Below are 15,182 nucleotides of genomic sequence, written 5' to 3'. Positions count from 1 at the left end.
CTCATATGTGCAGTAAAGGTCCCTAATCAGAGGCTTCTGTGGAATGAATTTTAACAAGCTTTATTAATTTATCCCTGAATGTTTTTTACCTAGCTTTTTGAGAGGCGTCGATTTTTTCAATTTAGATCTGTATCTGCTTCTATCTCTATTATATGGCACGCAGGTCTATTCTTTCGCAGCTATTCCGGCAATCTGCCGGCTATGTTATAATGTATTTTTTTGTTTATTCTAAACAACAGCATTTCTCTATTATTTGGATCTTGTCGATCTTTTTCAAGCATTTTTCTGATCGACCGTATTTAGACGATTTAATTTTTGGTCGAGAGAAATGGAATAAATTGAAAAAGCAGCTACATGGCATCAAGTCGCATTGGCGTTCTGTTAATTATTTACAGTTTTGTGTGCATCTCACCGACACCAGTGAGGAGCAACTTCGTGGTGTAATGTTCGTTTTTCTAGATCTAGACATTTTCTTCTTTGTTTCTTTTGAACTCAACTTCGCGGTCTGGAGAAAATTAAGCATCAGATTGAAAAGCAAACGTTGACTTTAATAAACTTGAAATCATATTTTTTCAATGGATTATAGTCATTGATTAAACTCCTCTCCTATATCATCTGTCTTTTTTTCTACTGACAATTGCTTCTTATTCTTGCTGCAAAGCTGAGAGTGGCTAGTTTCTGGTACTTTCGGTTTTTAAAATGCTCTCAAACGAAGTTTGTAGCAATTACATTAGTCACGTGGTCTTTTTTATGCGATCAATTTTCCCTTGACCAATTTTTCATGTGACCCTTTTGACTTTTCGTCCTCAGAAACAGTATAAACAGTGAACGCTCTGAGGGTGTAATATTCTCTTAGAGCCGTTCGGCTTACTAGACTATGCGATTCGTGGAAGCTGTTTTGGAGACATAATTTCATGGTTTAAAGTTCGATTCTTAGAGGTTGACCCCGCTCCACAACTCCTCCCCATCAGCCCCCCTTATTCACCACCTAATCCACCCCATGCACATCGTTCAGGCCACGTGCAGCCAAAGCCCCTCCCCCATCGTTGTCCTCCCTCGCTGTTACCCCCCATCAGTCCCCCCATCCCTCTGCCCTCACCTCACGCCCCTTCAATTAAGCTAAAGCTAGCCTCACGAAAACTTAGCTAGCTACTGACAACGCCAGCTGCTCGTCGGTCGTTTATGAGCAATTTCGGCAATTTTAGTCGATTTTGTTCAGCTATTTTCACTATGTAGTAATGATTTTAAATTTATTTTATATCCATTTAACATCGATATAGGAATGAAAAGTTGTTTTTTTGTAAAAGCTGATAATTAATGAAGGTGTCGTCATTGTTAGATGAAGGAATTGTTGGAATGTTTTCAAGTTTAGAGACTTGAGTTGCCAACTGAATCTCAGATGCTTATTCGGTGTTTTTTTGCTGAGTTGTTATGTAGAGCTGTACATCATGTTGTATTGGTCCTTCGACAATATTCTTTGTTGTTCGATCTCTCAAGTGAGACCATAGCGTTTCAGTACATACACAAACTGTGGAACCTGCTTCATCAGTGTACTTATTTTACCAAGTACTTACAGCATGAAAAGTGCCTCTTAATTGAATTTTTCAATTAAAGCTCTGTTATTGTCTACTATAACTATAGCATCATTTGAAGCCCCTTTGTGTATTTTGTTCCCTCCACTTGATGAAGCAGGATAAATCTGATCCACCACCTTTCAGTCGTTTGTGATCTAGTTTTATCGGTAATTTCTTTTCACGGGATATGCAGTCAAATGGGGCACCTTAGAAAAGAGTTCAGGTCGATATGCTGGACAAACGCAGAGCGAGTTTAGATTAGTCTTTTATACATAACTCTGAGGAAGAGCAAGAAAAGCAGATGTGAAATGTTCTCTAAGCGAGCAGAAATTTTGTTCTCGTCCGGCATTAGTTGTTTTTTTGGTTTTAACTAAGTTCTTAGACCGAAGTGGTTTTTCTTACACATTAAAAAGTAATTAATGTCCTGTGGTCCTTTTAGCAATTTTTTGGTTGACTCATTTTACTTTTCTTCCTCAAAAACGGTATAAACAGGTAGCGCTCGTTGGGCCTTAAATTCTCTTAGAGCCCTAAGCCTTTCTGTACTGTACTCTAAGAATACCATTCGCCAAAACTGTTCTGAGACAATTTTGTTGTTTGGAGGGTGGTTCTTAATCTTAGTTTGACTCCCGCAGTCACAACCCCCCATCGGCCCCGCCCTCCCTTCACATCAATCCCTTCTACCCCCATAACAGCCCTCACCACTCCGCGCAACTAATCCACACCTCGTCCACATCGTACCATCCATAACCCAGCGCGCTCCCCCTCCCCCTGTTCTATTACCCCACTTCACTCACCACACTTCTTCAATTAAGCTGAAGCTAGCCTCCCTAAACCGTAGATAGCTATTGGCGAAGCCAACCGCTCGTCAGTCGTTTGAGAGCAATTCACCCGGCGTTACTCGGTTATGTTTTGTTCTTTCAATCCCAATCGGGGTCATGAGAATCAATGGTGGTTTTTGGGTATGTTTTTTCATTTGGAATTTGGTGTTGGACATTAGTTCTTTATTGAATAGTGATTTAATTAGTAGGAGCTAATTCTAAGTAATCAATGTAAAATAAAATATTTGTGTTGGCAGGTTCAAAGGCGGTTGCTGGTCATTTGGATGCCTCCCAGCAGATAGTTGTGCCGTGTCCACCTGTGGCTCCACAGTCTAATGCAGCCGGAGGAGGGGGAGGCCATGTTCAACAAGTGGTGGTGTCTCATGGAGGATACTGTCAACCTGCTGGAACTTCTGTAGCTGATGCTTCTAATGCCATTGATACTTTAGGTAATTCCAAAATCAACTCTGTACCTATTATCAATTTACACGTTTCTCATCTTTTCATTTGGTAACTTGGACATTTGTCAATCAAATAAGTTTTCAATGTGAAATTTAATGCGCCTGAAGTATTATCTGTGACGGTAATTGAGTTTTATTGATTATTTGAGTGATAACTCTTTCCACTTTGTTTTTGTTCACAAAATTATTGAGTACTTGTGAGTCTGTTATTTTAGGTGCTATCAAATTGGAACCGCACATGAACACTGTTGGCCTGTCCACTTCGATTTCAGCCAATCAGAGCGCAGCGAATCAGCAATCGGGCACCATTTATGCTAACGTGTACTCATCATCCGAACAAATTGGGCAGCTGCAGCCGTCCACACAGGCTACTCTAATCTCCTCCACAGAATATCAACATTACATAACATCTGCAGCTCTTGCATCCCAGCAACAACAACAACAACAGCAGGAAATGAATGCTAACAGTCACCAAACAAATTTGCAACAACAGTTTCCGCTTGTTAACAGAGCTGCGGGAGCTATGAACAACAATTCTCTGCAGCTGAATGGTCAACAAATCAAGGCAGGATTCTTTGCTGCCAATAATCTGATGGTGGCTAATTGCAACAATTCTGTCTACCTTAACGGAGCGGTCACGGATGGGCATGCGGTGGTGAAAACAGATGCGATGTCACCCTCTCCGCCGATAAAGGAAGGAAAAGAGTCAGCTGATTTTGGCAATCAAATACCAAGGCCACGCCAGGTAGGGAGAATTGCAAATCCTTTTTGCACTCCATGAGCTACATTTAGAGAGCTCTATTGCTAATTTTTAGAATGATTATTGTCGTTAATTGTTAAAGAAAGAATTTTTCTGCTTAATCAAATATTTTGACACTTGATTGACACGTTTGTGGTGTTTGGTGTTTGTGGGCAGTAATAAGCAAAAGTCTTAGCTAGTATGTTTTTTAAATGTTAGTCATGGTTTGTTGTGTGTTTAACAGTTGGCGTTGAATGTGAATCCTCCGAAGCTTCTGTTGGAACTGTCTACTAGTGAGCCTCTGACAGAGAGCATCCGAGCACGTGTGATGTCTTCGTGGCACTACCACATGGACACCTCAAACACACCTTTCTCAATGTTTGCCAGAGGACTGGAACAGCTCCTCTTCTGCTTTGTAGATTGGGCCAGGTCATCTTGCTTCTTCAAAGACCTTCAGGTCAGTATACACGACGCCATGAAGAGCTCCCCAAATTGTGTTAATTGTTTGAACTTGTTAAAGCGACTTTTATGTGGCATTGTTAATTTGCCGTATCGCCATAATCCAAGACTTTGGGAATATCGAATTCGGAAAATGATCACCATTTATTACTGGGGCGTTACTGGTTCTATTGATGTTTAATAGCCCTTGAACGAAGTTCATAACAATTATTGTAAACGTGTGTTTTTTATGCAAATTTTTTGCTTGACCATTTTGCGCTTTTCTTCTAGAACATTCTTTGGCTTCTCAAGTGACTTTTTCACGCTTTCGTTCTTCATTTTTTAGTGATTTCTATTGCTCTCACTCCGAAGTAAAGCTAAAATAAAATAGATTGGAGCATAGCAAGAAGAAAGGCATGATAGCCGAGTGAGCAATGCTTCTGGCCAGGGAGCGGGAGGTCAAGGCTTCGAATCCCGGCGCAGTAAACTATTTTGCACCCACAAAAAATTTATCTAGGCTACGGCCCCTGAATTAAATTGCCTCGCCTGTCGTTCAAGAGCAATTCTTCCGACATTAGTCGGTTTATGTCTCTATTGATGTTTAAAATATGAATCGTGGAGTTGGCTGTAAATACTTTAAGACCTCTTTCTATTTCAGGTGGAAGATCAAATGAAGTTACTGCAAAGCAGCTGGTCTAATTTGGTTTTGTTTGACCACATCTATCGACAGCTCAAGCATGCACCTAACTCACACGCACCACGCATTGTTCTTATTACGGTTAGTGTTCTCTTAAGTTTTAAAGGAGGAATTCTCTTTTATTATTTTTTTTATCGTGATCCGATCTAAATCACCCGAAAGTTTTTACTGCACATTAAAATTAACCTCATATTTTAACAGCAAAATTATGAATTCAATGTTTTGTGTTGTCGATAATTCTGGTGGCGAACCAAAACAGCAGACCGGATTGGTGGTCTTCAAAGCATGTGTCTGCAATAATAGACTGTAATAGCAGCAACAGCGTACACAAATTATTATGAGGCTGCAGACCCCAATTTTTGAAAGAACTGCTGAAGTATATTAGTAGCGTTTAGATAAGTGTTCTTTTCGTCACCTAAAATGCCATCAGTTTGTTTCAATTTGTGAATTGTTGTAGGGGCATGTTTTGGATGTGAGAATTCTGCAGTTGCATGGACTGAGTGAAGCAGCCGAAAAATTCATAGGACTTGCTGACTACCTGAGAAACGTAGACTTGGAATTCTACGAGTATGTCGCCATCAAGTTCCTCCTTCTGCTCAATCCAGGTATAATATTTGGTCTATTAGATTGACAACCATAGTCGAAACTAATTAGTACGCAAGTAAATGAAGTCTTCAATTGTTTAAGGACTCTGTATCTCAATTTATAAAATTTGATTAATAGCCACCCTCATCTTCTCAGCCGGCTATTATAGCGCGCCTATTTTTTTACAATTCAAAGAATTTGAATTGTATTGGGGCGCTGTGTTTTTACGACTCGAAGAGGAGTATTGGAGAAGTCCTTTTTTTAATCAATTTTATTGGAGTGATTTTTGAAGCGGGAAATGAAATGCGTAAAAAAATTTGGACTGATTTTGGACTGAACAAAAGTGAAGAGTGGAGCGAAAAGAGAGTGGTTTTTGTTCATAACGCTATTTTTGAGAGAGTGAAAAATTGATGCGTGAAAAAATTTTCTCTAAGCGAGCGAATTTTTTTGTTCACGTGCGGCTTTTAAAAGCAGTTTTTTGGTGGTTATGAGGTTTGATTATGATATTGTATTAGTTTTAGGCTTTTTCTGGTAGGAATTGAAGGTTTCAAGTGGTTAATTTGAGTTTACTGCTAATTTGGAAGATTTTGATCAGTTTTGCTGATTTTTAGACAAAGTTTAATGGTTTTTTGCCTGTTTTTTTTTTGTTTTAATGCCTTAAGTGGGATTTGGATAGAAGTTTGTTACTTAAGAAATTTTCAGATTCCAATTGGTTAAAATTTTCTTGGTATAACTCCTTTTGTTCTTAGGAAAATTGACAGAAAAATTGAGAAATTTTAAAACCATTTTTCTTTTCTTTTTGAAGTTTTTCTTTTTTTTATCTTTGACAAGTTTCTTAACCTATGATGACTTGACAATTGTTTTCCGAGCTTTTCATTGCTCTAATTGCAAAGGAACTCTATTCGGCTTTATGTTTCCTTGTACTATAAAAAAAACTCAAGTTAAAAAAACTTAAATTTTTATACTTTTTTTCAATTTGTTTTTGAATGCCGTTTCTATTCTTCCTTAATTTTTATGGCATTTGCGGAGGTTAAAGTTTCACAATAGTTGTTCAGTGGTTTGGTCATAAGGATGGGCGGTTTTCTCTTTCGAATCGTTTCCGTAATTCTTCTGGCTATGTTTTTTTAAGGTCTGTTCACACATTTTGAATTCAAATTGGAGTAGTGATATTGGTCACGCCGAAACAGGAAGTGGAGCGAAAAAGCGAGTGGTTTTGCGGCGTGAATTTTTTTCGCTCCAAATTTGAAGTAGAGTAAAAAAACGGTGTTTGAACAAAAATTCGCTTTCTCGCTAGTGGTTTTTTGTTCACATGCGGCAATTTCACTTTGATTTTTACAGTTTTTTTTTATTTTTTGGATCGGATTTTTTAAAGGGTTTTTCCAATCCATTCATAGTCCGTTCTGGGTCTAGTTTTCTGTTTGGTCGATGAAAATTATTTGATTTGTACGTCAGGACTTGCCCTACTATGTTATTTTTTACTTCGTCAAACTTTTTTTTTCGCTTAACCATTTTGCCGCTTTTTCGACATTTTGCGTGAAATCTTTTTGACTTCTCTAGGCTAGTTTCACTTTTCTGTCATTCTGCTCAAAGTCCTTTTAAACAGCAGCTGCTCAGCAAAGCAGTTCAAAATGAAGAGAGTCAGTATAAAAAAATCAAAATCAGAAATAGAAACAGGATAAACTCATAAAGCCCATTTTTGGATGCCCGGTACTTGAACTTTGTTCTCATAAGTTTTAGTTACTATCTATAATGCTTATTGGTATTGATACTAGACCCTGTAGCCTCTCAATTGGAGACAGGAGTTTGTTCATTTACGAAATGACATCAAAATTAATCGCACTTAAAAATGTTTATACAAAAAACAATTTTTGTTGATATTTTCTTTTCTTTCAATCCCAATAGAGTAATGGGAATCAACGGCGGCTATTTTCTGGCAATCTGCCGGGTATGTTTACAATTTTGTTTTGTTTTTGGCTAGTAGTACGTTTTTGTATGGTATCAATTCCATTTCTTTGGTTTGTACTTTAAAACTTGTTGTTTCTTTTTGAATTTCCGAAGTTTCTGGGAGACCGATTGTTAGCATTAATACTCGGTTTTTTCGGTTTTTTACTTACTTTTTTGGTAAATCTCATTATTGATCTCCAACAATGTTTTTATTATTAGCCGCACAGCGATAATTGAGGCTTTATTGGTCTTCTCTTGGTTTTTTTTTCGTCGTCGTGATTTTTGTTGAGACAACTGAAGTGCGTGTGTGACGTCATTTTTCGCTCTTAGTGGAGCGAGTTTTTTTGTTCATTCGCGTGATAAAATTTTTGGTCACACTTGACTTATCTCACTCTCAAAAATGACTTCCTTACTTTGAAATTGACTTTTATTTATTTTAATTCAAAGAGATACGGTCAGATGGGTGTGTGTGTCACTCTAAATGAAGGTCTTTTGAGAGCAGCTAATAGAGGCAGCAGAAACTTACACAGTTTTTAATCAAAATATAACATATCAATCAGCCTTCAATGAAAAGACGACTTTTTTGTCTGTCTTTGTTACTGTTTTTTTTGAGACTGCAGATCTACGGAGCTATTGCGGCTTTTTTCTGGCAATCTGCCAGCTATGTTTTTTAATAGCCGCGTCCTCAATTCCAGGCGGCTATTATAGCGCTCCTAATTTTTTTTACTTCGTCTAACAGATTTTTGTTTTGTCTTGCCCTGACTCCTTGGAATTGACTTTTTCAAAGACTTACTAAAAAAATGACTTCTGATCTCAATTACGGAACTTTAAACTTTATGAGCATTTACTTGTTAAAGGTCAATAGTGTGAATCTAAGTAGTGCCAAACATATATGCCCTAATTCGTGATTATTAGAGTCGTGAGTTTTTGATTTCGAATATTAATTTCGGGATCTTCTCCGTTTGTGCCCCAGTACGTTATGCGCCCCCCAGATACAGAGCACGTGCCATTACATAGTAAGTCATTATGTAAAAAGTATTGCACGTGCATCTGAGGGTGGAAATAATATGCGCACACTAAGCTGAGGGGGCACAAACGGAAAAGATCCTAATTTTGAAAAGACCTATTAGGGTTTTCTCCTTATAGAGCTCATATTTCTCATAAAAATGACAGTCCAAAGCTAACCCAAAAATTCTATTGGCCTATTAAAAGACTGGTGGTCGATCTGTCTATCTAATCTCTTTAGTTGTGTCAATTCATGGAAGGCCCCAAGCGTCTATCGCGGCTATTTTCCGGCAATCTCCCGGCCATGTTTGTTAATTTGGTTCCTCATGTCTTGCTTTAATTCTTTTTCGATGAGATTTTTATTTTGGTCGTTTTCTCGTTTGACACGTTTGATTTTTTCCCTCATAACTGGGTTTAGCTGACTAAACCAGACAGTAGTTAAAGTGCTATACAGTTCTCCTAGAGTTTTTTACTCTTCAATTAATAGCCGCCGTCAGCCTCTCAACGGCTATTATTTAGGGTCTCTCCTTTTTTTACAATCGAGGAATTGGATTGTATTGGTGCTGTGTTTTTTAAGATGTTTTCACACAGGTTTTTCTAAGCGTTTTGTCATTTTTGATTTTTTCATCCCTAGGTGTCAAGAAGTCTCTTCGAGGGTTTGATAAGAGGTTAGTGCATAGTTTCTTGTGGTAATAGAATGATTTTCAACTTTTTATTGTCACGAATTTTAGCAAATTTTTTATAATAATTTGAATTTTTTTCAAATTCATAACATTTATTGTCATTTAAGTTCTTTTAGCCCCAGGTGCCACGAAACCTCCTATAGGAGGACTTGATAATGAGTTATCGAATTTTTTTTGGCGATGGAATGGTTTTCAATATTTTAATATCACAAATTTTAAGCAATTTTTTTTATAAATTTGCGTTTTCAAGTTTTCTAAAAACTTGTAATTTTTTAGGCTTTTTCAGCCTCCAGAGCCAAGTAACCTTCTCTAGGGTTAAATAATAGGGTACTGCACAATTTCTAGTTGCAATGAAAGAGTTTTCAATTTTTAATTTCACGAGTTTTAGCAGTTTTTTTAGAACGCATTTTCAAGCTTTTTTTCTGGCACCATGGACCCAGGAAAATCCTCTATGGTTTAAATAGGTCAGTTACGGCATAGAAGCTAGAGGTAATTGATTGGTTATCATTGTTTTAGTAAAATTAGTTTTAGCAATTTTTTGATGAACTAATTTTTTAAAATTTTCTGAAAATTATTGTCATGCTCCGAATTTGTCGCGCTTTGAGCCAATGAAACTATTTAAGGCTTCAAATAGAGATTCTGGATAGTCTTTGAAGAAAATGAAATGGTTCTGAAGTTTTTAATCTCACCATTTTTAGCAAGGTTTTATTAAAATTTGCAAAAATTTTTAATTTTGAATTTTTTTTTGTTATTTTCTGAGTTCAACGATCTTTACTGGCCAACGAAATTTCTTAAAAGTTTTGCAGATGGGTTACTTGGCAGAACTCCAGAGACAAAAAAAGATTTAAATTTTTTTATGCAAATCTAGAAACTTTCTTCATGTAATAGTTCTCAGTTTTTCATTCATTTATTTGGATTGTATTTCAGGTTTTGTCCTGCTGTTTTTTTTAAATTAGCTTTACCTTTTGATCACGTTTTTTCGTTTTACATAAGTCACGATTTTCACGTTTGACTTCTGACTTACTTCACTCACTGTTTCAACTGAGTGGATTTTAATTTCTTTCATGCACTCAATACACAATGTAGTGAATACTGTCCAAGTCATAAGATCAAAATCAGAAGAGACGGTATAAACCGATAAAGCCCGGTCATTAAGTCATTGAGAATTAGGTTATCAAAATTTATTGGTGTTTGCTGGCTGACATTGGTATTCAGCTTATTATCTTTCAGCTTAGAAACTGAATTAAGTATAGTTTTAGAATCCAACTAAAACTGCACGCCAAATTAGAACACTTTTTGACACTGAAAAAAAAACAAAAAACATTTTGTTCAATTTAACTCTACTTTTTTCTTTTTCTGTTTCAATCCCGATACATTAAGCTCGTCAACGGCGGCTGTTTTCCGGCAATCTGCGGCTATGTTTTTTACTTGTAACCGAAATTGAGCCTAGTTACGCATCAGTCCCAATTTCTCTTTTGTCCCTCCCCCACTGTTCTGCCCCTTTAACAAGAGAAGCTAGTCTCTCTAATGATCTGGCTACAAACAACGCCGACATCAAGCCCAACGTTTCAGTGCAATTTGTTGGACGTTAGTCGGTTTTGTTAATAATAAACGGAATTAACTGGTAAAACCCGGATGGCATTAAGTCACTGAAGATTTCTCTTAGAGCCTTTTTCTATACTAGTCCCCAAATCAGCGAGCCATGGAAAATGTTTGAGATATAAACTCACGATGAAAGACGGTTCTTAGAGTTTGCCCCCACCCCCATTTCACCCCCTAACTCTCCCTCTAGTATGTATGAATGCGAGTCACCGAAAGTTGTGAGACATAAATGACAAAGTACCAGATGTCAAAAACAGGATAGTTTTAGTAATTTCATTCAAGTGCTACATAACAAATTCTAATGCACTGATTTTCTCTCGTACAAAATTCGAAGCAATTTTGTTGTCGTGCGTGTCTTTTTCTTTTTTGTATGGTGACCGTTTTAGAATATCTTCTGCTTGCTTGAACGTTTTGTTGTTTGTTTTTTTTCGCAAAGAAACGGGATAAACTGTTGAAGCCGGAGGGTAATACTTTAGCGTTTAGCTCTCTTTGTGCCTTCTTGGGAGCTAAGTCTACTTTGTTGCTGCTCAGGAAGCATTTTGTGTAGGAGCTTTTAACAAAGTATACACCCCCACTTTTAACAAAGATGTCTCCTGATTTTTTGTTGGGACAAAAATTTACTGGCCTGGCTTATTTTTCATCTATTTTTGATCCGTTTGATAACTGCGGGATGAAAGTGGAGACATTGTTAAGCGCTTAAAAATAGTTATTTTGAAGTATGTACAAGATTGTTATAAGGTCATATTTAAAAGGGATCACTATAAGGTCGTATTTTTGCTGTCAGTGTTCGGCAAGTAAAATCATGGTCCTATTGAACGCAAGACGTAATATGATGTTGAGGTAAGCTTTTTATACAAAGATTTTTGAAAGTTTTGCATAACTGATCAAGCGTTGCGAACACAATGTGATGTAATTTAGGGAAGTAGCAAGCTATTATCCTATTTGTATCGCGATAGCCATTGATACATCACTGTTGACAGATAATAACAAGAATAACAAAGCTAAACAACAATAATATGATAATACAGGAAAACTACTTCATTAGGAGAATAACGTTTTCAGTCGCTGTGATTTCTATGAACAACGAAGACATTGAGGTAAATGTTTAGTCAAATGAAACTGAGAACTATAGACGACTGCATAGCTGCGGCGAGTTGCGTGGAAAAATTAAATTACTGCGTAATAACTGCGATCCTCAACTTCTTTTGTCCCACCTTAGTTCGTTGAGAGAGCATTATCTTTTAACATCAGAAAACAGTCACCTGAATTGACAAATTGACCAAAAGTGTATTTTGAATCGTTCACTTGGATATGTAGGAGTTCACTTCCTTAATCCATGCGGAATATACTAATTAAAATTGAGTGGTTGGTCCACATCTTGCGCAACAACAATCAGTACAACTATTAGCTTGTTTACAGGAGCTAATTCTAATTAACATGAATTTCTTATTTCCGCGAAGAAAAGGGAATAGGTCACATTAATTGTACTTTTGAATTATAGTCAAAGCCATGCAAACTGAGACATTTGAACCCCCTTGACATGCAATAATTAGCGGAAAGTCTGTATTATATGCACTGCTTTTAGAAGCCCTTAAAGACATCGGGGCTTCTTGTCAAAAAATTAGTCATTATCGTAATTTGACCATCCTTTGTTGGCCTGAAGCAAAGGGTGTGAAACGATACATTGATATGTTCATGAGTGTTGATGAGTAACAAAGATTGTGTGGTTTCAGACGTTACTGGACTATGTGACAAAATGTACATAGAGCGAAGCCAGCAACAAATCAACTCTGTTCTAATGGGATACTGCAAACATGCACATCCTGAGTCACCAGACAGGTTCCAGTTTCTAATCCTGCAACTGAGAGAACTGTCCGCTCTTGCCATGGCATTCGAGGAATACCTCATGTTCAAACAGAACTCTGGCGAAATCCCCACCAACAGTCTCATATCCGAGATGCTACAAGCAACTCGTAAGAGGAGCGACTCTGTAGCACCCACTGACGATAGCAACAGAGGAGGAACCTACATGGGAGGAGGAATCAGCGCCAATGCTACCTCAGGGATATTTTCCGAGGGAAACTCTTCGGACTTATCACCCCCGCCCCCCAACCTGTCCGGGGTTCAAGGACTCAATGGGGTGGCAATGCTGGGACCATTGAACGGGGTCAATGCTTCGATGGTCTCTTCACCCAATACTCTATCGGCTGTTGCTCAGAATAGTTTTAACCCTGTCTTGTTAACAGCAACGACAACGCCTCAAAATGGAATGATGTAATTGAACAATGAATCAAAACAGACATTTAGATACAATTAGCTATTTTGGTAGCTTAATAATTTTTGAATTTATAGATAGACGACTGACCAACCACTAAGTTGAAAGTGACGATTAAAAGTCTCTGCTTCAAAGTAGTTCTTTCGTTATAACTTTGCAGTAGGATAAAACTCAAATGTTTTTTGAATTTAGAAAAATCTATGTTTTGATATTGCTGTTTCTATATCTCATGTTTAATTTTCTATCCTTTAACTGTCTGTATACTGTATTAATTCTTCCTTATTCATGATAAGATACAACTAGGTCACTAATCAATGTGCTAGTTTTTAAATTCTGCTATCAACGCTCTTCACTTGTAACAGAAGTGCACATTTTCTGTAATTTGCTCCAAAACAACTTTTGCAGACCAACCCAAAAGTTTTTAAATGAACGTTAAATAGGCTTATAAATTATGACAAGACCGGCTTTTCTATAGTACTTGGGAGACCATGGGAATAATGATACGTTTATTATTATTATTTAATAAACGTATCATTATAATATTATTTGTCCCAGATATGATGAAACGTAAAAAGTGGTTGTTTTGGAGCAATTTTATTGATGAAGAGTCGGTGTAGTAGTGGCTCGTGTGTGTATGTATTGTCCGTCGTATCGTATCGCTCACTCCATGCTGCGCTTTGTAAATCAAAGTCAAGTCACGAAGGGTCTGAAAGTTGGCTGAAATATGTTCGATACTCTTTGGGATTCATTTCCTCTCTCATCTACCTCTCTCTCCTCATAAAATGTTATATATAATTACAATGCAAATTATTTCTCTCATCACAGGGGTGTGAAGTAAAGCATAGTCATGTTTGAACAAGTTTAATTAATCTATCTGGGTACTGCTGGTAGTTTTGAAATTACGCATAGCGATTCCCTAACCATTACACTAACTTATCAATTATAGTTATTACAATTGTTACCAGTGCTAACTTAGCCAGTTTTGAAAACTGATGCTTAGAAGGTGCTGTTATTGTTCCTTGAGTTAATCTATTGATTTGCTCTTTTTCCTTTCGGTTGTTTATGAAACGAAAGATAAATTAGTTCGATTAATGAATTCAAGCCCTCCTTCGCGTATACCATTAACTCTCTCTAACTTATATCCATAGCATACTAATATTGAGCAAATATAAATATCTGTCAAAACAGATGCTTATTGTTTTGGATTGGTTTCAGTTTTTCGCTAACTTTTGGAAAGAGTAGTAGATTCTTTATGTTCTTTTATAAATAAAGACGAATAATCATGAATGGAGAATAAAACTGTGTTTTACTCCTAATGTCTTTTTTCAGAGCTCTTTTGAGTCCCGCGACCGGTTAAAATGTGTGTGCTTTCAGACATGCACCTGAGGTTTATATTGAAACCTTGGATGATGGATACGTTAGTTTATGTAGCTTCAAAGTTGACGGGAGATTTACCTGAGGAGTTAATATTACTGCCATTTGCATTTAAAAAAATTGGGTGTATTCGGATCTTTATTATAGAGCACGTGCCACTACATAGTAAATCATTATGTAAAAATTTGGAACGTGTGTCGGGGGGTGCCAATATTATGTACCCAGTAGGGTGGGGGTGGGGGTGGAGGGGGAACACCAACAGGATTTTTCTTACAACCATATGACGTCACAATAACTTCAGCTCTCCTTTTTGACATTCGTTCATGCAAATCCAGCTGAATTGCGTGCGTGACGTCATTTTTCACTCAGTGGAGAGTATTTTTTAATAGCCGGCCTCATCTTCTCAGCCGGCTATTATAGCGCTCCTATTTTTTTACAATTCAAAGAATTTGAATTGTATTGGTGCGCTGTGTTTTTTTTAAAGATGTGTTCACACTTTTTTCAATGACTTTGATCTTCCAAAACGGGATAAACAGGTAAAGCCCAGCGGGCATTAAGTTTTATTAGAAGCACAAAGTGGGCTTTAGTAGTCCTTCAAGTGCTTATAGTGGTGCAGCTGCTAGGATGGCCTTAATTTAATGTTAAAAGGTCATATTTAGGAGTTTTTGGGCTCAAAATGGTGCAATTTTCCATTTTGTGATTTTTTTGAGCTTTTTAATTGATTAGTCATAGTTTGAAGTTTTTTAAAAAATGACGACGGCCTTTTGTCAGACAAAATTGTTTGTTATGACTAATTTATGGGCTATATGTTTTGGTACTTCAAACACAAACACACAAAATGATACTAATTTTTGAAGTTTTTTTCAGGTGTTTTGAAAATTTTTGTCATTTTTTGAGTTTTTTTAGCCCTAGGTGTCAAGAAACCTCATCTATGGTTTGATAAAGGACTTTATAATAGATTACTGCATAGTTTCTAGTGGTAATGGA

General features: G+C 37.0%; 1 protein-coding gene across 2 annotated transcripts in view; it reads left to right on the top strand.

The window, feature by feature from the left end:
• LOC142336139 (uncharacterized) overlaps positions 1 to 13,229 on the top strand; it is a 40,839-nt gene extending 27,610 nt beyond the window's left edge. For both annotated transcript variants that reach the window (XM_075384721.1, XM_075384720.1), the window contains exons 7-12: positions 2,650 to 2,841; positions 3,069 to 3,598; positions 3,837 to 4,049; positions 4,689 to 4,808; positions 5,185 to 5,332; positions 12,280 to 13,229. In XM_075384721.1, the coding sequence (XP_075240836.1) occupies positions 2,650 to 2,841; positions 3,069 to 3,598; positions 3,837 to 4,049; positions 4,689 to 4,808; positions 5,185 to 5,332; positions 12,280 to 12,824 (1,748 nt within the window). In that variant the 3' untranslated portion in view covers positions 12,825 to 13,229. The remainder of the gene's footprint in view (positions 1 to 2,649; positions 2,842 to 3,068; positions 3,599 to 3,836; positions 4,050 to 4,688; positions 4,809 to 5,184; positions 5,333 to 12,279) is intronic.
• The last annotated feature ends 1,953 nt before the right edge of the window (positions 13,230 to 15,182 follow it).

The sequence above is a fragment of the Convolutriloba macropyga genome, chromosome 3, assembly GCF_964194025.1.
Source record: "Convolutriloba macropyga chromosome 3, txConMacr16.3, whole genome shotgun sequence".
In the NCBI taxonomy this organism is placed as follows: Eukaryota; Metazoa; Xenacoelomorpha; order Acoela; family Convolutidae; genus Convolutriloba; species Convolutriloba macropyga.
This window is presented reverse-complemented; position numbering and strand designations above follow the sequence as displayed.